The sequence below is a fragment of the Megalops cyprinoides genome, chromosome 9 (genome assembly GCF_013368585.1).
Source record: "Megalops cyprinoides isolate fMegCyp1 chromosome 9, fMegCyp1.pri, whole genome shotgun sequence".
NCBI classification, from domain to species: Eukaryota; Metazoa; Chordata; class Actinopteri; order Elopiformes; family Megalopidae; genus Megalops; species Megalops cyprinoides.
The window spans coordinates 5788647-5812904 of record NC_050591.1 but is presented as its reverse complement, the minus strand read 5'-3'; the positions used below and the strand labels follow the sequence as shown (position 1 = coordinate 5812904).

General features: G+C 42.4%; 1 protein-coding gene across 2 annotated transcripts; it reads right to left on the bottom strand.

Moving 5' to 3' along the window:
- Positions 1-8377: 8377 nt before the first annotated feature.
- On the bottom strand, positions 8378-17687 carry tsku (tsukushi small leucine rich proteoglycan homolog (Xenopus laevis)). 2 transcript variants are annotated; one of them, XM_036537138.1, is made up of 2 exons: positions 17377-17687; positions 8378-10690 (listed from the first exon to the last, which is right to left on the bottom strand). In XM_036537138.1, the coding sequence occupies exon 2, from the start codon at positions 10682-10684 to the stop codon at positions 9641-9643; it is 1044 nt and encodes a 347-aa protein (XP_036393031.1). In that variant the 5' UTR covers positions 10685-10690; positions 17377-17687; the 3' UTR covers positions 8378-9640. The 2 variants fall into 2 exon arrangements, with proteins under 2 accessions (XP_036393031.1, XP_036393032.1); XM_036537139.1 differs by lacking the exon at positions 17377-17687 and adding an exon at positions 16682-17036.
- Between the last annotated feature and the right edge of the window lie 6571 nt (positions 17688-24258).

Genomic DNA, 24258 nt, shown 5'->3' with positions numbered 1-24258 from the left:
TTTTATATATATATATATATATATATATATATATATATATATATATATATATATATATGTACACCTGGTTTTCATACTTGAAGTGAGGGTAGGGGGTCATGAAAGGTTCAACGTCTATGCAAGTAAGATCACGGATGGCAAGGAAAACACGTACCCTTCCACCAAGAATGAAGGAGAACAGTAACACGGGGTTAAATTCTTAATTTGAACACAAATATTTTATAATCCTTTACCACTGCAATCTGAGGATCTTATAACCAGCAAAATGTTTGCTGTGCAGCTGTCTACAATTTCCTATGCCTTCCCTATGACAGTTACTGACTCCTGTGCATTGGGTCTCTTCTGAATTGAATGCTGTCCCCTCACACCAAAGTACCAGCTACTAATGAAAACAAATGCCGCATATAAGGCATGAAAACAAATAAAGCAAATAATGCATTCATGAAAGTAAAGGCTGACGAAACGTCGCAACCAGCCGAAACCTTCTCGAATGATTTCCGTAACATCTACGTAAAATAGGGTAATGAGGAGCTGACGTGATAGGCAATGTCAGTAGTTTCATCTGTCTACCATGCAAAAAGGAGCTTGGGACCCAGGAACGTGGCCCGCTCTCGCGCCCTAGAAAAAATGGAGGCAAATGGATGATTCTGGGTTGTTATTGACATACTAAAAAACAAATTTGAAAATTCAAAAATGCCCAGTCTGAACTTCATCAAACTGAGTAATTACCTTGACTAACACCTTTCAGTTGCACTTATTGTCAGAGTCACTGTCCTTATTGTACCCCCTTAAAGTCATTCGCTGTCGCCCGAGCGAGTAAACTACCGTGTTGCCCTGCCGCTTGGAGTCAAGCGGTTTCGTCTATTCGTGCACACCCAATTCGTATTCTGCACAGTAGACTCAGTCGAACAATTCCACTGACTTGCTCTTTCGAATGCTCATGCAGTTTGCAAATTCTGTCAAAGACGCATTTTAATTATGCTGTATAACAAGAAAAAGACAATACTTTTAAAATGATCATTTTTACTATAGGGTTGGCTCCCCTTGTTTCCTGTAACCACTGTAGCTCAGTCATGTCCTGTGCCCGAAGCGGATTTGCGCGTGGTAATAAACACTGCATAATCTCGTGCATGATTACGTATCTCTGTATTGTTGAGCAGGCCCCGAGAGGGTTGGTTCAGAATGCAAGCAACCACTCCAACCACAAAACCTCTGCAGTCCCCTATCCCACTGAACTGAATTCCTCTTGGGGTGATTTACAGTGTTTCTCAGCACTGGCCCTGGGGACCCATCTCGCGTGCTGATTTTGGTTTCAGCTGAGCTCTCAACCGATTGAGTTTCATTGTGCTGTTACTTCAGTTGTAGTCTGGAATTGACATCGCGTTAGTGTGTGCTGTTCGGTATTTGTTACAAATGTCAATTGTTGGATTGTTAATTGCATCTGTTAAAACAGCTTGCTGAAGAATATAAGGTGTAAGGTGTTTCAATTCATATGTGGCCCTTATGCAAAGTGTAATACAAACCGTGTTCATTTCAATTGATTTGGGCTAATTACATGTTCAGAGAGGCCTATAATAACTAATTGAATAGCTAAATTGTACCTAATTGAGACAGCTGCACCAGATTTGTTCAAGAGGCAGATGCTCATAAATTTATGTTGAGAAAACAGCTGCACATCATCTTCATATGAACATAAACAAAGCTATGATAGCACATTTTTCTGGACGTCTTTCTGAAAGCACAATTGGGCATAATTAATGAAGAGCCCCTGGGCCAGGCTTGAGAAAAGGCTGATTTATGTGACCAGCATTGATGAAGGTCTCTCTCTTGTCCCCTTTCTTCTTTTCCAGGTGGCTTAAGGAAAACAAATTAAATTTAATAGCTTTGTGTATCTAAGGTGAGTGTGTTATGTAGCTATGTGAAACATGGATGTAAATACACTATAACATGAAACTGCCAATCATCTGCCTGATGAATGGAATTTGTATATTTCTTTGATATACTTTGATATTTCAAAGTAAAAGAGTATTGATAGTGAATACCTCCAGCCAACCTTTAACCTGTAGATACACTATATGGCCAAAAGTATGTGGACACTCCTCCTTATTATTGAGTTCAGGTTCAGCCACACCAATTGTTAACGGGTACATAAGATCAAGCACATAGCCATGCAATCACCATAGCCAAACCTTGGAAGTAGAATGGGTCGTACTGGAGAGCTCAGTGACTTTAAACGTGGCACTGTTATAGAATGCCATCTTTGCCACAAGTCAGTTTGTGAAATTTCTGCCCTGCTAATTTTGTAGGCTAATCCTATTTGTTGATGTAACGGGTACCAGACTAGTTATAAATTTGGCCACTATGTTCATCTGGGAGAAAAATTATCCAGATTACAAAATACAAAAATTTGGGACTGACCAACAAGTAGCCTATCTGAATACTGAATTTTTAAGGTATGCTCTGGCTGTGGGTGAACCCTCAAAAACTCACTGGGAATATACCAGTGATAGCACATACAAATGTATAACGCTTGACACACACAACAATAAGCCTACACTTTTTAAAAAGAGAATGAGATACAGAGTTAGCTCAAATGATTATCTTTATATTCAAGCATATCAAAAGTATCAAAAAACCTCACACACACACACATACACACACACACACACACACACACACACACACACACACACACACACACACACACACACATTCACTGAAATTGAACATAAGCTACAACAATATAAGTAAGTAAAAAGTTTTAGATTACAATGTTCACTCACTGGTGTCCATAAAGCAAACAGCACAAAAATAAACACATCTATACACTGTCAATGAAATTGAACATTGGCTACATAACTGCAAATATAATACGAAAGTCCAAAAAACATGCCTAATATAACTAACTGAACCTCCCTTTAATTCACACATGGGTTGATTTTTTTCTTTAATAAATACAGAGCTGCACTGCTATGTATTGTTGCCTCATTTTACGTAGTTGCCTCATTTTACGAATTGATACGAGCTTGTGCACTGCTCAGTAAAACAAAACTCGTCAATTCATTTTATTGACAAGAACGTATGCATGCCCACTGATAGAAGTTGTACTGTGCTTTTGATCATAGTTGTTGAATGAATTCCAAGGCACTAAATTACAAAGTTCTAAGAAATGGTTTATGCAACCGACCAACAATCAATTAGCTATTTTATATTGAATCTTGGCATTAATTTATAACTTCACTTAATTTCAGGAGTGTATGTCCACCTTAGCTAGCCATGCTGGGTATGTTGTGTGTGTGTGTGTGTGTGTGTGTGTGTGTGTTTTAGCTAGTGTTTTTGGCTGACCTGGTCCATTACTGGCGAACATGCCGCTTATTTTGCAGCATTTAGCTGTGTCTGTGTCAAGGGCCTTTCTCTTGTTTATTCTCTCCCTCTCTGCTCCACCTTTCCTTTTCTTCTGATCATGACGACTGTCCATTTCACCGGGCGACTTGTCTAAAATGTTATCAGTAGAGAAGCAGGTAGGCAGTTGCTATGTGCGTCACCAAGAGATGTGATGACATCATTTTTGACACTGCAGCGAGAGTCAGAGTCGCACCTGATGTGTGGATTCTGAGAGGTCCGCCAACTCATTCCTGCTTACTGTATTATTGCTGGTCAAGTTGACTGTTCACGGCAGGCCAAAATGACCCTCAGGCCACCGGGAAATGTCCTGGTCCTCCCGACGGGCTGTCTGCGTGTGAGTGGAAGCATCTAGGAGATACAGCAGCTCAGCCACAAAGCGGTAGACCACGCAAACTTACAGAGCGGGGTCACCGAGTGTTGAAGCGTGTAGCATGTAAAAACCACCTATCCTCTGTTGAATCACTCACTACAGAGTTCCAAACTGTCTCTGGCTGCAACATCAGCACAAGAATGGTGCATCGGGAGCTTCATGAAATGGGTTTCCATGGCCGAGCAGTTGCAACACAAGCCCGACATCACTATTCGCAATGCCAAGCGATGGCTGGAGTGGTGCAAAGTACGCCGCCACTGGACTCTGGAGGAGTGGAAACGTGTTCTCTGGAGTGCTGAATCATGCTTCACTATCTGGCAGTCTGATGGACGAATCTGTGTTTGGCGGATGCCAGGAGAGCACTACCTACCGGAATGCACAGTGCCAACTGTAAAGTTTGGTGGAGGAGGGATAATGATCTGGGGCTGTTTTTCAGGGTTTGGGCTAGGCGCCCTAGTTCCAGTGAAAGGTAACATTAATGCTACAGCATACGAAGACATTTTAGACAATTGTATGCTTCCAACATTGTGGCAACAGTTTGGGGAAGTCCCTTTCCTGTTCCAGCATGACTGTGCACCTGTGCACATAGCAACGTCCATAAAGACATGGTTTGACGAGTTTGGTGTGGAGGAACTCCAGTGGCCTGCACAGAGCCCTGACCTCAACCCCATTGAACACCTTTGGGATGAATTAGACCACCGATTGCGAGCCAGGCGTTCTTGTCCAACATCAGTGCCTGACCTCACGAATGTTCTTTTGGCTGAATGGGCACAAAGTCCCACAGACACACTCCAAAATCTTGTGGAAAGCCTTCCCAGAAGAGTGGAGGCTGTTAAAGCTGCAAAGGGGGGGGGGGGGGGCAACTCCATATTAATGCCTGTGGTTTTGGAATGGGATGTCCAATAAGCTCGTATAGGTGTGATGGTCAGGTGTCCACATACTTTTGGCCATATAGTGTATATACATAATATATTCAAATGTGACATTGTTATTCCATTCATAGAATGTCCATTTTTGTTGCCATGAGGGTATTTTTTCCGCACATGCTTTAAATTTGGACTTAATGTGTTTGTCATTTTTTCCAAAATCAAATAAAGTGTAAAGTTGGAGATTGAGACTTGCTTGTTTCATTATTTTTTCTACTATAATTTCCTAAATTGGACAAATCATCCCAAAACAGGATAAAGAACTGAGAGACACCAGCATTCTCTGCAGTTTTTGCATCAGCCTTTGGAGGTTGTTCATAGAATCCAAAAAAAAATAAAATATTGAAATGCACCTTCAGAGAGATTGCTTTGGAATTTTTCTTAGATGTCAAAATGTGTGACAAACTGCAAAATTGTGCAGGAGAGTTTGAATGGCTAGGTGTGATTGGTGAAAGGAATTGAATTGCTAGGCCTGCTTGGTGATTGGTGGAATGGGTGAATGTGAATTAAAGGGCAGTATAACATTCTAGTTATCTAAGACAAGACAGGTAAGACATGTTTAGTGCTACTGAATGCTGGTTACCAGATACAGAAAAAAACGTCACCAGTATTGATGAAATGATGAAAGTCAATGTGAGTCAAGTGGTTCAGCTCTGAACAGTCAACTCACAGACAACCTCTGCATTCAGTCTCTACAGCTCAGACTTTTGCTGGTGAGAGCTAGGCTAATTGGTGCAATTGCTTGTCATAGTCTTAGAGAGTGATCATGAAAAATAAGTTGAAAACCCAGCCTTAATTCTTTTCAAACAGCATATAACTCTTTTGGCAATAACTCTTTTGCCAAACACGAGGTACAGAGTGCATTGCCTCCTTGGGTAAAACTGCCTTTGAAATTACCTTCTGTGCCCATGTCTTTTGCTCCCAAAGTGGACTGATCCTTTGAGGGCCTCAAACTTAAACTTGAACTGAAAACACATCTGTACTGCTCCTGTTTACCACCAGGGGGAGACAAATACACAACGCCCCTTGTCTGCTATCAAGCAAATCTTAGAACATATTTGGGAATCAATAGTCCGGCAGAATGACAGATTTATAAGAGTCCAAGAGCCTCTTGCTCTGGTGTCTGTTCCACCAATAATGCAATGGTTAGCAGCTTAGTGGGAAAACCTCATGCAACACCCATCCAAAACAAATATTTTAAACTCCATGAGCAAGAAAGCCTGCCTTTAAATGGGAAACACTCTTTCAGTTTGGTGTTGTTGTTAGCCTTCCCTTTGAAAAAGGGCAGGCGGGCAAAGAATGTGTGGAGCTGGAGCTGGACTGTCTTTGGATTTTATCCCTTTTTTTGAAGATAAAAGAAGTCACCCCACTGGGGGCACAAGCATGCACTCTGCTGAAGCCCCTCCCCTTCAGGCTCCTCCTCCCTGCGTGTGTTTGTGTTCTAAAAGAATGGATTCCTGCTAATTAGGGAGGGCAGCTCTAATGATGCAAAGAAATGCTGGCGCAGAGAACGGGAGCCGAAAAGAACAAAAACAGGTCAGAATATTCCACAAATTCCAATGGTCCAGAGAGCACAGTATGATGTAGTCTAAGGTGCCCTCTGTGGTTCAGGGAAAGTCAGAAACCATTGTCAAGGGTACACTTATTGTGGCTAATAGCATTCCTGAGTGGATTTTGTAACATCGTCTTGCAGAGATGGATATTTAGCAATATCCTCCTCTCTTCAGTTAGATAATATACTATATGTGGTGTAATCCAAACAAAACTTCCACTAGAGTTAGCAGTTTGTATGTCTGTGTATGTGTGTTTAAATTTGAGTTTCCTCATTTTTGTGTGCGTAGTCTACATATCCATGTATTTCCATGCACATTTGTTGGTGTGTGTTTATGTGTATTTGTGTACATGTTCATATATTTTCCCATCATTCCTTCCATACATTTGCTTGTTTGTGAGTTGTTGTGTACATGTTCATGCATTGTCTTGTATTTCCTTCCAAGCATTTGCTTGTTTGTGAGTTTTTGTGTACGTGTTCATGTACTTTCCTGTATTTCCATGCACACGTTCCTTTGTGCATCTGTCCGTCTTTGTTGTGATTGTACTTCAGCATTGCAAGGAGACTTTGGCAGGCACTCAGACAAGTTCGGGGATGTGTGAATGAAGCCTGTGTCTGTTGAGCAGGCTGCGTGTGTGTGTGACTCAGAGAGAGAGTGTGTGACCCACAAGGTCTGCTCGAGGAGTTGACAGTGGGAGGGACTTCCACTGAGAGAGTGAGTGCACAGCGCCTCCGCCCCCCCAAGCACTGCTGCATGCCCTGCCCAGAACCAGTGCACAACTGATCACCCCCCAAAATATCAGGTTCGTTCCTCTCCGCACCACGCCGGTGAGGTCAGAGGGCATGTTCAGTGAGTGAAGGCCACCCCCCGCGAGCTCTCAGGGTGACGCGCTCCGAGAGCCTCGTGTGACATACCCCGCGGGACGCAGCGCTCTGCTAGACGGCCGTCACTCTCCGCTGTGGCTGGGACTGGCTGCCCTGCGGCTCGCCAGCATCCTGTTTAGAGAAGCCAACCGCAGGGACAGTTATGGCGCAACCTTTGTCCTCTGCCTTCACACACATAAAAAGCAGCGGTGTGGCGCAGAGGAGTGGTGCAGAGACAGACACACCAACTCTGAGATGAATCAGAGTTTGGAATTCAGAGAGTAAAAGGGAACTGGCATGTCTTACTTTGTCACAAGCAACAATTTTACAGACACTCCCTCACTGTTGCTGAGGAACACACCAAAGTGACATGAGAATAAGCATTTATTCTTTCATTTTGTACATTCCATTACATATTACATAATATGCTGTTGAATGTATACAAAACTCGCTCCTGGAAATGCTAGACACTTTATTCAAAATACCTTGGTTGCAGTCATGAATCTGATTGTCATATCAAGTGTACAGAAACAGCAGAATGGTGAGGGAGTAATAATGATATGTAGCAATATTTACAATTATTCAGTATTAATGTTTTGCTCAGTTATCATTTAATACAAAAATTGCGTTCATTTTCTGCCCGCAGAAAAGTTTTGATGCAAGGGCCTCACATTTACTGTTTACTGAAAATATGAAACAAGGGCGTAAATTGTTAAATGTCTTGGCTCAAGATGAAAGCACTATACACACTAATTATGAAAAAGAGCTACACCAGTCACTGAGGAGTGGTTAATCCAGAGGCGGTTTGTTTGAGCGAATTGCGATAGGCAGCTGAAAGAAAAACCCATCTTAAGAACATTTTTTGGCAATGCTATCCCCACTCATGCTTCTAGTTTTTCCAGTTGTGCAATCAGCTATTGCAAACATAACAGTCACAGCCTTAACTTGAGACAACATGCTAACAAACAACATGTGTGAGCAGTACATTTCTGTGAAAGTGAAGAGTACTGGGGGGAAAAGGGACTGCTTTCATTCTGAAAAACAGCCAGTCCAGAATATTTTATTACCCTCCTCAGACAGCGTAAGCAGATTTTTTTTCAGTGCAATTCACTGTGGTCTCTGGCAGTGAACAGACACGGGTCCTCTGTCTTTGGAACTAATGACCCTCACTCTTCAAACAAATTGGTAAAAGGTCATTTTACACCCCCCCCCCCCACACACACACACACACAAACACACACACACAGATACAAAACACACATACAAACTCACAGAGACACGCATGCGCACACACACACACATTCAAAAAAGTCCACAAACAAAGCCACATGCACTCAGCATATACTTGAATGGACCATCAACAATTTGGCTAGGCTTCGCACAGTTTTAGTGCAGTTCATAGTTAAGGCCACTGCTCAGAGTTTGCCAATGAAAGATGAAAATTAATGTCATACAAATAAATGAATATGGTGCAGGGAATGTGAAAACCACAGAAGATTTGAACATTGTCACTTATGATTACAAATTAGTCACAGCCAATGTTTTTAGTAAGTAAAAACATTCTATCTGGTCTAAAAGAAGGCTCTCAGTCCACAAACAGTCGTGAGCACAATCTCTAGAACCCACATGCGAGGGCTCCTCTGTGGTTATTGCTGTCCACTCAGGATAAATTCCCATAGTGCATCTCTGCATAGATTTCAGTGACTCCCCTTACTGTGGTTACACCGCCTGTGCTTTCTGCGGTTAAGTAAACCGTTCATTGGTAAATGAATGCTTGTAGTATTTACACGTAGACCTTTGGTTAATATTTGTCCTCTGAAAAAACAGTGCAGGAACACTGTGTCATTTTGTATATTTCAGTTGCTGTAACTGTGCCATTTTCATTGATTTCTAAAAATGCCATTGCTAACCGGAGTCACATTCACCTCAGGTGCTGACTCCTCTCACCTCACCAAGCTGATCATGTTAAGAGTACACAGAAATCTGAATTTCAGTAAAAATTACTGTGACTTTAATCATTTATAGGGCTATTTTCTTGATAGGTATTGCTTACAAGGTTTATATCTGTGCACTGCTTTTCTGCGTAATAGCCAGACTGTTTTATTGACTTTTTAATAAATTAATACTGTTACAGCTTCAGGATTGGAGCAGAGTATAATCAGTTACCACATCATTTTCACATTTGGAAGAATCATGTGCAATCACCTTTACATAACATGTACCAACAACATGGGCAGCAGTGTCTCCTCTTTAGGGATCCACTCTCCTTCTCATCCATAATGTCCGTGATAACCTTTTGTACTAAATTCAATAGCTCTGGGACCAACCTGGAGGGTCTCAGGGAATATGTGCAAAGATACATTGCTTTGTCTTTGTCAAAAAAACACAGAAACAAAACATGGCATAAGATAACAATCAAGTTTGGCAGGAACAGGAAGATCATTAAAAGTTATTTTCTGCTGCTAAAGGGCGATTTAGGAAAGGCACAGCTCAAGGTCCCAGCGTTCCTCTGGACAAATGACCTCACAAAATGACGCCTGTGCTGTCACAGGTGAGTATCTGGTCAGTCTTGGCCTGGCCGATCTGCCTGTGGAACTGGCCTTGCTTCTGTGCCTTCCAGCAGTGAATGTTGTGCCTCAGGGTGGCACTCCTGAGGCTTGGTAAGTGGCTTAAAATGTTACTGGGCAGGGAGGTCACCCCGGAGTTGGACAGGTTGAGCTCCTGCAAGGACACCAGCCCGCTGAAGACCTCTGGGCTCAGAGCCTTCAGGTTGGGGTTGTTGGACATATCCAGGACCTGCAAGCTTTGGAGGTCTCGGAAAGCACGGGGACGGACGAAGGATAGCTCGGGGAGGCCGCTGAGGGACAGGTGGACCAGGTCCCTCAGCTCAGCAAAGTCCTCATCCTCAATGCTGACGATGGGGTTCCCATCCAGGTTCAGGTACCTCAGGGGAATGCCCTGGAGCTTGGGTGCTGCCCGGAGCCGGTTCTCCACCAGCGACAGGCTCTTGATGTTGGGCGGGGTCCCCGTCGGGCCCCAGGTGACCCGGGTCAGAAGGTTGTAGGACGCGTCCAGGCTGATCGGGCGGCCCTGGCCCTTAGCGGTGAAGATGTTCAGGCTGAGCTCCTGGATCCTGTTGTTGCTGAGGTCCACCTCGGACAGCGGGAGCCCGGAGAAGCAGCCGTCCGTCAGCTCCTCCAGGGAGTTGTGGCTGAGGTCCAGCATCTCCAGGTAGCGCAGCTTGGAGAAGGCGCCGGCAGATACCCTGGAGATGAGGTTGCTGCTGAGGTCCAGGCTGACGAGAGTGGTGTAGCCCGGCCCAGACAGCATGGAGTCTGAGAGGCTGCGAATGGAGTTGGAGGACAGGTCCAGGTAGGAGGTGTCGAGAGGGATGGGGACAGGGGCGGCAGCCGGGCCCACCCCACTGCAGTCCACCTTGGTCAGGCTGAAACTGTCGAAGAGCCCGAAACTCTCCACCTCGCAGCGGCATCCGGGGTGGCAGCTTGGCACTGCCGCGGCATGGAGGACGAGGGGCAGGAGGATGCTAACGCACAGCATGGTCACCATGGTGCCCTGAGGACCAGAAAAAAATGAAAGAACTTCAGACCTCCTGCAGGGGGCACTGTGATCTGTGTGACTGCACACTATTTAACTAACAAAACACATGACCAGTGACCAGAGACCAGACAAAACCCTCTGCAATGCAACAGCGTTCTGTGCTTTCAATTCTTGGGACATTAAACGCTGTGCACATACTCATTTTCCTCCTTCACTGTATCCTCCCACCCAGCACCTGTGAATGTCCACTGTACCACTGTCTTATCCCAGAGTTTGTAAAATAACCTCCTGCGCACAAGCACGTCTACTCAGCGCAAGTGCAGATGTACCTTGTTTTGTGCTGGCAGATCAAGTATTCAGAAATGTGTGATAGGCTTGCCCTGGAAATCAGCAAATTAAATGCACTTAGAGAACTTAGTAGGATAAGAGAAGAAACATGTATGTGCTTGTGCCACTGGAAGCGAAATATACTTTTTCTATTTGGGGCTTCAGGCCCAAGACACAGTAGGTCAAAGAGCACGTAGAGCTTCCAGCTGTATACTGTTGCTGGAAGAGTCCCTATGTCCCCACCTCAGGTAAGGACATCTTGACCAAATGGAGACACTGCCATACAACAAGCAAACACTAAAACCCTACACATTAAATGCAAGTTAGACACAACACCATTCATAAGGTGTGCTTATCCATTTTAGAAATCTACATATTTCCACACAAATAATTGCTGTTCCCATTTTGTTTCTTAATTTCACCATTGATTAAATGATTAACAAAATCTGCACCCTTCCCATACAGCACGCGCAGTACATACAGGCGTAGGAAGTAGGAAGATGGTTGGATATGGTCTGGCAGATGATTTGTTCTTTAATATTACATAAGTACTGTCCTCTGAACATTCATTCAACTTTTGAAGGCTGAAAGTAGCAGTTGTGAAAATGATCCAGTCTTCATAAACTTCAGAGCACACACATAATATGACTTGCTGGTAGCTCTAAATTACTGTCCAGTTATTTAACCATTAATAAAACGTTACTGATATTCATTAATGCTATTAGTGTTGATTGTTAATAACAAAACTATTTTGCAGGACCGGTCCTTAAGTAGGCATGAATGCTCATCAAACATCAATTAAAGCTATAAGACAACAGAAGAGCTGTCATCTGAACAAGGAGTAAGTTATGTGAACTGTACAACAGGCTATGCAGTAAACATTAATATTGTTTTGTAATGCATTAATTAACAGTTGTTATACAGCAGGCAGTTTGCATTTCTAGTTGCTGGGAGGGGTAGAATATTTACCCATGAATCATTGGAAGAGGCTGATGTAAAGGGATCTGGCGGTTTTGCCTGAACCCTCCTGAACTCCCCTCGCTTACACACTGTGCTTTCTTTACTTACTTTAGACCCACTTCCACTGGCGAGGTGCCAATAAAAACATGTGCATCACTGTTTTTTGTCCTGGGTTTTGTGAAATCAGAGGGCAGAAAAACAGATGTTCTAGATCCTGTTAAATTTTGTTTTCTTATTGCCTTGTCATTCTCACTGCCTGCCATAGCTCTGCCTGAGAAAACCCTGCCAGGGAAGTCTGCATGGCCCTGGAGCCGTGCATTCATGTAGCATTCTTCTAAGTCTTCAATTTCTCAGTTTCTTGGATTGTTTTATGGAACAAAGCTTTCAAAATCCTCACTAAATTGCTGTTCCAAATATTTCCTTACTGTTCTTTTTTTTGTTGTCTTCATGCATTAGGCATGGGGGGGAAACACTATTTTTCTCTATAAAATCAATGACCAGGAACAGAGAACACTAAAGCTCTTGTTCAAAGATCTTGTCCTTCTTCAGTTTATTTCAGTTTGCACAAACCCCTGATCCTGGGTCAGTGATCTGGTTTCAAAATAGGCTTCATTGCTGAAAGAGAGGAGTGAAACCTGACCTCCGACCAGTGTGCAGACTGCAAAGAAATGATCAGGTGTACAGTTTCAGGTTTACTCGGCGGAGCTGAGGCAGCGAGCAATTCATCACGTCTGACTATTTGCCGGGGGGAGCACCGGATTCAGGTGCGCTCAGGTGTGCTCAGCGGAGCGAGGTTTCACATTTCCGAACCGAATTCCATTTCAGGCCTGCATCTCTCAGCACAGCTTTCAGACTCTTCCTACAGACACTCCAGCCATAATTTCCCATCCTGATTGACCTCCCAGTGGATTTGACCTAATTTTGTTGATCAAAGTATTCACCCCCCCCTTCACTACAGTTTCTCCATATATTTCAACGCAAGTAAATTCCAACACTGCTTGTGTTGAAATATATGGAGAAACTGTAGATGTCATCTGTGTAAACGTGTTTATCTATAAAAACAAAAAATACTCTACTCCTCAAATGTTGGTTATGTCAGTTTAACATTATGGATCTCCTAAATGCTCTTTTAGGGTTTGTCTCCTTTTGCTATAACAGTGTCAATGTACATCAAGCACCTCTGGGCGTACGCATGTACAATACAGTCTAAAACAAACAGAGCATCTCTTTGATAACAGACACGGCTGACCTGAGCAGTATGACAAATTGTTCGTAATGAGCTGCATACCTTCTGTTAACACTTTTGGTCCCTCTTGTTCTTACCTGCTGCTTTCTTTCCCTTTTTCTCTCTCCCTCTCCAAGTCAAATGTAGGCAATCTGAAGCCTTGCATTAATAAAGCACGCCTACACCTGTCCTTTGCACAGAGAAGCAACCTGCTTGTAAACCTCTTACTGCGCTTGGCAGCAAATCCACTCGAGGATTTAAAAAAAAAAAAAAAAGAATGAGAAAATATGGGTCGTGGGTGTGTTTTTATGAGCAGAGGTGACAGATTCATACCAGGTTTGGAACCAACTTGAAAATTTGTGCTAAAGCATGACCAAGCTCACAATCAATTGTTAACTTGTGCAGGCTCCCTGACCTGGTCTCTAATCCCGTTAGGCAGAAAGGTATCACTTAACCTTATACAGCCTTGAGCATAAGCAATTTACTTATGTGAAAAATCTCATGCTTTAAAAAGCAGCTCGAAAGTTAGTTCTATGATTCATTCTACAATAGTTTAACCGAATATCCAAATCTAATATAAAAGGACTGTGTTTTTTCTGGTGAAATAGAGATTTGTATATTTACCTTTTTAAGATCACAAATACTGTTCCATGTCAATACAATACAACTATTGTCACCTTATTCCAAAATACTTAAATATCAGTATGGAGATTCATTGACTTGTACTGAAAAACAGCACAAATGCCTGTAGTGCTGGTTAAACAACTAAAGCTGAATCCTCACACCTGTCTGTGTACAACTGCTCTCACTCTGTATTTTAGGCATTATTTTCTTGATTCTTTTCGCGATTCTCTTTTTTCAGTGTTAAATCAATGAGAGGAAGACACAGCAAGACTCTTACATTTCTGTGTGTCTCTATGCATTTCTCTGTGCTTGCCGTCTCAAAGCATGATGTCATTCCTGCTGTGGCCTGGCCACATGATCAGACAGGGCAGGGCAAGTTCTTTGACTTGGAAATTCCTTTGAGACAATAATTTCCCTTTAAAATAATGTTGTTTTTCTCACTGCAAAGAATACTGGATCCCCACCCCTCTCTGGCCAGGCTGACACCTCCCAGATTAGCTATTCCGATCCCCGTCACCACATCTATGCATTTTTTATTTATGCATTCCTTCCTAATCACAATGATCAAGGTTGAGTTCCTTATATAAGGGCCACCAAAGCACCGTCCTCATCTGTCTCTCGTTTCCCCAACAGTTTCCTCTCCTTCCTGACCTTCCTGAACTTTACCACTGCTCTATGATGTCGGATCATAAACCCAACAGGTGCTCCCAACATCCTTCCCCCCACTCAAAGCCTGCAGACTCTCACCCTAACGCCTCAGGTTAGTTCAGGGTGTTCTTCTTTGTGTTTTCCCCTTCAAATTGGCTGTTATTACAACTCTCTGAAAAAACACACCATTATCCCTTTCGCAACTGCTGTTCTTGATCACCACTTGGCTTCTACTTAGAAGGTTTTTAGTGGGCAATTTCCACCAATCTACCCCCCTCTCATAACTAACACTTCTTACAGCTCTCTCACATGGCTTCATTGTTGTACTTAGCACCTAATCCTGACTCAGGTTCTTGGAAATTCTGTAGCTCATTCTCAGTATTCACCAAGGACTAATCTTGGGCCTCTCATTTTTCATATACAATTAGAAGGTGTCAATTTTCTCCTCTCATTTTCAGGGCAGTGATATTCCTGCTTTTGCTTCTTTTTTTATTGTCATTGAATGATTATATCATATTACTATAACAGCACTGTCACTGTGCAGCTCTAAGGCAACATCTACAATGCTTTGAGCTGTGTATTTATGGGGATCCCTTTGTTTTTATTTTATAGAAGGACAGAAGAGAGTTAGGTTAAAGGCAGTTGTGTGATTTGCATGGAAATTCTTTTAGTTTCCTGTCACTCATTATAAATTAGTCTTAAAGGGATACCTAAACAAATAAAAGCAACAGTTAGAACACATTCACGTGTTCACATTCACACATTAATACACCCACAAACAAAAATCTTATCCCACAGAACACCCACAAAGAAAAGGCCAAGCAAAGTCCCCTTGGATGGCATTCCTCTCATTGCTTGGAATCCTATTTCAAAGGATCTTTCCCTGTGCAACAGGGTCCCTCCGCCACAACTAGTAAACAATTAAATTAGCAGACTGCACGCATGCTAATCCAATCAAGACGAATAAGTGCTTGCCATTGTGAATGTTTGGGTCTGATGTGGCTAAAAGAGAGCATTGTCCTCGAAAATCAAAAAGACACTGATGGCTTGCCCCAGTGCTGTGAGTTTACAGAGTTCCTGAGTAACTCAGTGGTTAAGGTGCTGGCCGGGAGCCCCCATGACCTGGGCTTGATCCCCACCATGTTGTCAAAGGGAGATCACAGGGAGCCCATGGCAGCAGAACTAATTGTCTCCCAGCCATCCTTGTCAAGTGCCTATAAGCTGCTCAGATAATATCAGTGGACTGGCGCCTATCCTCCAATGAGCGCACGCTCTGCTGTACTGATGTGTGACTCACAGTTTGCAGAAAGCCGTCGGCTGCCTCTGAGCGTATCAGAGGACAGCATCTGTCCAGCCTTGATGCTCCTGTGTGAGCATAGAGGTTGTTGCTGGACAAGCCCATCACTGTATACAATTGAAAATTCCAAAATAGGGCGGCATAAAGGAACAAAAACATAAATAAGTTCATAACTTCTTGTTAGATTTTGTATAGTTCCAGCGCAACTCATGTACCTCGTGGTAAAATTCAGTTTGGAAGTGGTCCACAAGCTGAGACTCCTTATGTGTCTCCATGCTTTGCAATGAAAACATCCCCATGAGCAAAACTAACTTCCCAGCATTAATGGCAGCCAACGCATGGTTGGCTTCCCACCATAACCGAGTCAACCTGTCTGATTTACCAAGCTGCATTTAATTTTCTCCTATCAATAACATCTCCAGCACTAATGTCCAGGATTGTAGGTGTACATTGGTCATTATTATTAACCCACAATTGCCTCAGTAAATATCCAAATGTATAAACATTATGGATAACATTATTTAAAAAATTGGTCATTACTCAATCACAATTCATATTGTTAAATTTATATTGTAACAATGACTGTTGTAATTATCATAATTAATGGAATTGCTGTAATTGTTGTTATTAAGAATATGCTATTTCCATGTATTTGTATCATCTATTTGCTTGACAGAGTCCTAATTGATATAACATATCTCTCACATTTTAATTATTTTACATTTACATGGCTGGATATTCACTTAAACCAATCAGGTTTATGTACGTCCTTGCTGATACTACTCGGGATAACTACTTTGATCAAGGATTCAAATTTTCAATTACATTTACGGGCACATAAACATACATTCCAGCGTAGTACACATTAATTATCATATTCTTCTTCATCACCAAAACGACAACGACCACATTTTTGACGACTCACCAAACTCGGCAAAGAATCAAACGCGCACTTTCCTCAGCCCAAGAAACTGCTTAAGTTTATTCCACAAATTCGAACAGCGAGCTTCATACTGTAAATCCATTCGAAACTTTTAAGCGATTGCCAGGAGGCGACAACGGAGAAAAGCCTCAATGCGCGCACTGCCGTTAATTGTGAATCACGGAACTGCTCCCCAAGACAAAAGCCCCGCAAGTGAGGCAACGCTGGGAATATGCAGACAGCCAGACCCGCGGCCAACCCGACTTAGAGGCGGGCAGTAAGGATCCCGGTGCCGCAACATATCAAATTACTTGCAGCCGTGGCAAACTCTACCTCCGTGCTGTGCCGAACGCACACATGCAGGCAGGATATCCAGCCTCGCTCCATGCCTCCACCCACCCCCTTCTCCTCGCACTATCAGTCACTCTACTTTATCGGCGCATCTGCATTTTAGGGTTTTGCAACCCTTCGTCTCTTGAGGAAGAAAAAGTCTACAAGCAAAGTTCGATTCGTTAGCCGCAAAAGACGCTCCATTTTCAAAAATATTTTCATGCTTGATAAAAGATTTACCAGTTTTCGTAAACGAATAAAATGCATATTATCACTGTCAGTTGTAATTAACACGAGAAACTAATAACAGCATTGTTTTTGCTTCCAAACCTTGCTCTATCACAACATTCCCCGCTCTCGATGCTTACCTTGCTCGATGAATGCAACGCAGTTCGTTGAAAGTTCGCTCCCCTGCCGTAGATTCTGTTCTACTTTACCAGGCAAAAGGTTCCTGGATGTGCGTTGACTCCCGTTCGTATGTTTGTGCGTCTCATATTTGTAAGACTTCGTGTCACTCAGTTATGCCTCCCTTGTGTGGCTGTGAAAGCTCTGCCTGACGCAGCTGCCTAATAAAGCAGGAAAAAGAATACACCTCCGGTCCGCTTTGTGCACGTTTCAAGCTGACGGTTCCGACCCGATGGCTCTCCGCACCCTTTGACGTCTTGCTTGATATTCTCCAAACGCGCGCACACAGACACGAGCAACGCGCACTCTAGTGGCAAGACTGCGTTTCGGGGACCGACGAGAAATAACTCAATTAATAATTCAACGAAAAAAAGTACGTTTGTTCACTGTGCACTAGAGGGAAACATTGATAATGATCAGTATAACGAAGAGAACATACCTTAAATGTTTTCCGGTAATATTATATGCATTAAGAGTATATTATGCTTCTGTATACTTGCTGAAATATATTAAATGTTTAAATGTAATTTGAGAATACAATATTTCTCTTTTCCAAATGGAAATTGTTATAGTTACTGATCTGTAGACACGATGGATTCTCATATTGAAAGTGACAAATCAATTAACCCCTAGATGTAACCAATATTTATAACTCTAACCCGCCATTAAATGTCGCTTTTTATTTCACGAGCACAGTTTGGCGAGTTTATGGGCACCGCAATGTATGAGGAAAAATATTTGTATTAAAAATCCTGCATCTTTTTCTAAGTGAAGGTAAGGGACAAATGTTAATAGAATTCTAGGGGTAACACTGGCCGTCAATCAACAAATGTAAAAATACCATTTACTGGAGTCCGTCGGAATCAACCCACGATTAGCGTTCACGTTTAATTTTCTGTCATTGGTGAATAAGTTGAACCCTTTCGTTTGAAAAAGTTAATGGGAATACGATAGACGCAAAAAATATATATAGGCTATTGATTAACGATAGCGAATTGATAACGAAATTTGCTCAAATGAATTAATTTATTCAAATGTTTCATCGTTCAGGGATCCGCTGGAGCAGATTCCAGTGTAAAAAGTGTCACATTATATAAGTAAAATAAACATAACGAATAAAATGAAATAACGAATTAACAAATACCAAAGATCATAACAGACTGAAATTACGATTAAGTAGCCTATCCGTTGTAATCCTCACAATTACTCCTTATTGTTTCTGTGCTGGTGAATGTATCAAACATGCATTTATGGAGTACCTAAAACGAATGACTTGCATAAAATGTTACCTAAATTAGCGCTAAAGCTATCTGTCACATGATGGAGCAGGGGGATACGTTAGTGTTTGGAATGTATAAATCTCGCGCAAAATGAGATGCTTTGAAGGTAATAAGAAGCTGTTCACTAAGGGTTGCCATTAAAAAAACATTTGGCACAAGTAAAACATCCTGTCTCGGGAAGTATATTTTGTTTTCGTCATATGAGTGGGAGAAATGTGTTTAGCATCTGTTAATATAGTACAATAGAACAATAGGTAACACACACTCTCTTGGACACACACACACACACGCACACACATTTTGTTTCTCTCTTTCACACACTTTCTTTCTCACACATATGCAAACACACACAGCAGACACGCATGTTTACACATATACATACACACACATACAAAGACATTTACAGTACATACATTTCACACACCTCCTCCTCTTCCTCCTCACACACCTACTCCTATTGCCCTAACACTTGATGAGTCCCTTAAATGTCTATTATAGCCCCATGTGGTAATCCGTTCTTGTCTGTGTTTTTTGTTTTTGTGGTTTTTAATATCTGACTTAGTATCTCAAATAGTGTTGAGCTTTTTGGCTAGGCTATTATTATGAATGAGAACTTGTTATATAGTTTTATTATTATAAATAAAATAAAACTAACTCAAAGACATACAAACACACACACACACACACAGTGAGTCCACACACACTGAGATCAAAGGTTTCTTAGGAATGTTAAAAAAAATTGAAAATGCAAAATTATTTGCATCTGTTAAACTGCCACAATCTCATTTATGCAACCGGGGAGATGGGCATGCTGACTGGAGAGATTCCCAGGTTCACCTGAAAAGTCTTTTCTCTTTCTAAAGGCTCTTTTCACTTTACAACATGACAAAGCTACACTGTGTTGAAGTGTTTTGCTTCAATAAACACTGCCATTGTTTCCGGGCTATGAAATGTATGTTAACCTTTGCGGTTACATTCAGTGATTAGATATTCAGTGCAGTAAATTGCCATTACTTTGTGAACGCAGCCTTGAGACCATGCTCCTTTGAGTTCTGTCTGCCCAAATGTGTGATTCTCTCAGACCCGTGATTTGCTAAGCAAGAGTTAAATACTTTTATCTGTGGGCAGGGGTGGTACAATCCTGTGATTTTGAAATCCTGTTAAGTTATTAAGCAATGTTCTGAGAAAAGCCCTTGTGTAGCTCATTAGGTCATTTGGTGTGAAATATCTGGCACCAGAAATGTTGTGAATAATGAAAATTCTGGCTGCCAAAAGGCCCTTGAAACCCTTGGACTGAGTTACTGTACCCATGAGAACATATCCAAAACATCCATGTCTCACACAGAATGTTCATACCTGACACCTTATTCCTAAGGTTCTTCACCCCCGTTTTGACCCCAGTACTATTACTCTTCTGAGAATTTGGTTTCATCGCTTAAACATTTCTTGGGCACACAGCTGGCGATGTTTTGAAAGTTCTCTTGTCTGACTTAAAGTAACTGCTGGCCAACTTGTGATTTCATTGTTTTTAAATTTCAACATTTCAATTGCCTTTGAAGCATACCGCCAGCATCTTTGAGACTTTGTGCTGAGTTAAGTACATTTAGCCATCAATTATTTCTCAACGACATTCGAAATTCAACAACAGGCAGATGCATAGTTCATTCCAGGTGAGAATGCCAATGTGTTGAGTAGGACTTCAGGTGACCACAGAATTGTTGTCCCACGGGTCCCAATGTGACAAATTATGTAATTAAAAAATGCTGTTATGAGTTGTTATAGCAACCGATCATACGCAGTTCATTTGCCCCACCCACACCGTCACTGAATGAGAGTCAAGTATGATTTACGCAATTTTCAGTGCTTCGCCCTTGCTTGACATGTGGGTAACGCGGACCTTTACTTAGCACTAGAGACAATATAGTCAGCACAGTCATAATTTATGACGCAAGTAGCTGGCGATGCCCCACCTGTTGCCTTAACGTGTTTATTAAAACAAATTAGATACAATAAAATTGTTCAAATATAGTTGACGTTAATGTAAGCCAGGGGAATGCTTGAGAGTGTCTTATAATTAATTTTAAAATAACATGCCTGGAATGCAAGCAAGTCTATTGCTTTTTATTTTGGGGGGTCTCAAATCTGTTAACATTTTTCATACCTTATGTCCCCTCATAGTCTGTACTACAAAAATGAATTGGTTTTGTTTAGAAAATGTACATTTATTAACGCGAAAAATGACAGCCGAAAGTAATGTTCCGTTTCATTTACAATAAACATCTAAACAATAAGCATCTTTCTTTGAACTGACGAGAGAAGCAGAGTAAGTGCAAGACAGCTGCCGTGGAATTAACATGGAAAGTACTGAGAAAAAAAAACGCAAGACCTTGAGACAAAGGGGTGGTTATAGGCTCAAACAGGATAACGAAAAGCTGCCACCACCCTTAAGTGAACCGGTCTAGTGCGGTGTCAGAGCCGTGAGAACAAGCGCCACACAACAACGACGTAGTAGAAAAAACGCCATGCTTCTTTATTGAATAACCACTGTAAAATTCAAAGCACAGCACAGGAACCAGGAACATTCAGACTTGATCTCAGCACCAGAGACAACACAACAAGCAAGACAAAATCTTTACAAAAGCTGGGCGGAGGTAGGGGCGCTGACTAATGATGCGTGCAGCAAACATGTTCCCACATCCACAATTTCCGATGCCTCGCCCATGCTCCTTGGATTTATCCCCAAAACATTAAACCACAATCCAGGCCCGAGAAGGTGGGAAACGTGTGGAAATTCTGGAATTCTGAGCGGGGGGGTATGACACAGGCGCGGCGCCAGGAGATACCCCATAGCGCCGGGCCTGGGTGGACACCGCTGCGTCGGCAAACTGAGATACCTAAAAAGAAGATAAATGGAGCGTTACTCGGCGGACTGGGCCATCAGCAGTATGTGCGCTGCATAATCTCTGAAACATGACAATGGACCTCCTGGGACCAGGGCTGCGATGTTCATATTTTAGGAGTCCTTTCATTCTGTTTGGTTTCTTCGCAGGCCACGGACAGAATAAATGATTTATAAATGCATGTTGGACTAAATGGGACCAGAAGTTGTCCCTGTTAATGTACTGAAATAAAGATAGTCTTGTCGCCTTTCAGAATGTATAGGTGGTGGTCTTGTGGTTTTGTATCTGTGTGTCACTCGCCGTTTCCCTTTTCGGATCATATTCTTCCCCAGGCATTCTGACTATTTAGCCTACATTTCACCCACTAGGGGGCGACGTAGAACGACCAAATAAATTTCCTCGGCACGAGGCTGTTGAAAATACATTCATTATATTTTATTGTTGGTTCGCGTCGAAGATATCGTCCACGCGAATAACATGTAAAAATATCAAAATAAAAAAGATTCTAGTGCAAAACACGTATCCAAACTGGAATTGTTATTAGATCCACAGCGAAAATGTAATACTAAAGCAGTGTGTCAGGGGTTTAGAGGTAGATCATAACCAAGGTACTTAACCTGGATACCTTCAGTAAATCTCCAGGTGTGGAAATGGACTACCTAAGTCGGTCTGAATAAATGTAATATAATGTTACCTGATCCACAGAAAATACATGAAAGTTTAAGTTTTGATTATAACATAAACCAGTCGTACAGCATAACCTGAAGTGTGTCAGTCAGCCATCATTGGGGATTACAGGGATATGTGTATGGTATTTATACTGAACACATCAGTGATTGGTCTTGTGGCAACGGACTGGGTCAATGCAGAGCACGATATTTCCAAAGGACTCACGCTGCGCTCTGTTACGGGGGTTTGTGTCCCAGCGCTGGGGAGTCCAGCGGTGACCGTGCCTGCAGATGCATGCTGCAGTCCTAAACGCAGTCCACGTTTCTCACTACCTTTTATAGCACCAGGACAAAGTCAACGTGTAGCCTAACGTGTAAGAAGCTGACCAGTCTATGAAATCTCAGTCAGGAGAAAAATAATCTCTCAGAACACGACACAACACTAACCACGACACAACACTAACCGCGACAAAACTCAGGAAAAGTTTAGCAGGCTGCAGTTTTAAATGTAATGTAGCCGTAGCCATACTGGAACGCATCATACTGAGATTGCATTGGACCGCACTGCGAGTGTATGGGACAGGCATGCAGGGGATTGCGGTTCGGTGGGGCCGGCTAAATGCGGGGGCCCAGAAGTGCTCTTGAAGCACTGGGCCTCCGGGGCTTTAGCCCGGAATGTTTCGTGAAGAGCCCCGACTCTTTTGTGGGAAAACGAATCACACGCACATGAATAATATATTGCGCAATACACTGCTTTGCGCAGCTAGGCCACAAAACTCAGTAATGTATCTATAACGTCACCACAACATTCTCTATCAGGAGTGTGCGGGGAAGAAGAATCACTCGGATCTCACTCGGAGCAGAAGTCCCCGGAGGAAAAAGGGAAATTGACCATTCTTCCTCAGACAGGTGATGGTTCGACTTCTTTAATTACCCTTTACCAGATTTTCGGCTGTTATGAGGAGAAGGAGGGTTATTTTAGAACGCCCGTGTCCACGTCTGTTCTGATTGTCTTATGAGGAAATAAGTCAAATTCCAACAGCTCCCTGCTAGCCTCCCTCCCATGACTGCCGGAACTGTATACAGCTTGCTGTAATTTCAGTTACTCAGAATGGCTCTTAGCAACTTTACTCTTGAACTCTGAATGCACCAACACAGAAAGCACTGGGAGGATGTATAAATGAGGTACTTTTACATAAAGCTACGGGATCCCACATATACATCACATGAAGAAATCGCGTGTTTCGCTCAAGTTTTGTATTTTGTGTTTTCACTATATCCCGTTCATATTCTCAGTGATTTTTGACCAAACACGAGTGCAGATAATGAATTTGCTCTCCAGCCTTGACAACGCATTTCCGCAATTTAACAGAGAGCAGGACATTAAAGAAATAAGCAGAACCGAAATGCGAGTCTTTTCAGAACTGCTTGTCATGTCTGTGTAATATGCGGGCCCTGGTCACGGCGAGCTAAGGGAGTCCCTCAAAGGCGCGTGATCAAAACAAGGCAAATACCTGACGCACGCGAATGTTGGCCAACACCGGGGACCTTATTGTTGACTTTAATTATTCCCATTACACCTCAGCGCAAATTCAATTGAACAGAGGAGCCTGTCGTCGTGATGTGAGCACATTACCCTTATTACAGCCGTGTGCTGGGGCGTGTTATTGTGCAGAGCTGTCTCCATGGCAAAACAAAGCAATCCAGTCTACTACGATAAAGTTGTCTCTTCAAAAACACAGCATAGAGCCTAGGTCAGAATCACAAACAACGTATATTCCGTAGAAAACATAGTTTTTAGGCTGAGAGCTACTTCATACAAACACAAGTCACAGTGGGACTGAGAGTCATCTTGACGCATACTGTTAAAAGCGCATTTGTGCCACCTGTTTGGAAACAGTGGATAAATGTTACTGTTTGTCACCGCCTCATCGATTCAAAAGATGTAGGCTATAGTTATTGCAGATATTGTTATATCTAAATATAACAGATGTGTA

Excerpts from the sequence above, each read along its gene's own strand:
- tsku (XM_036537138.1), bottom strand. The coding sequence starts at position 10,684 with ATGGTGACCATGCTGTGCGTTAGCATCCTCCTGCCCCTCGTCCTCCAT.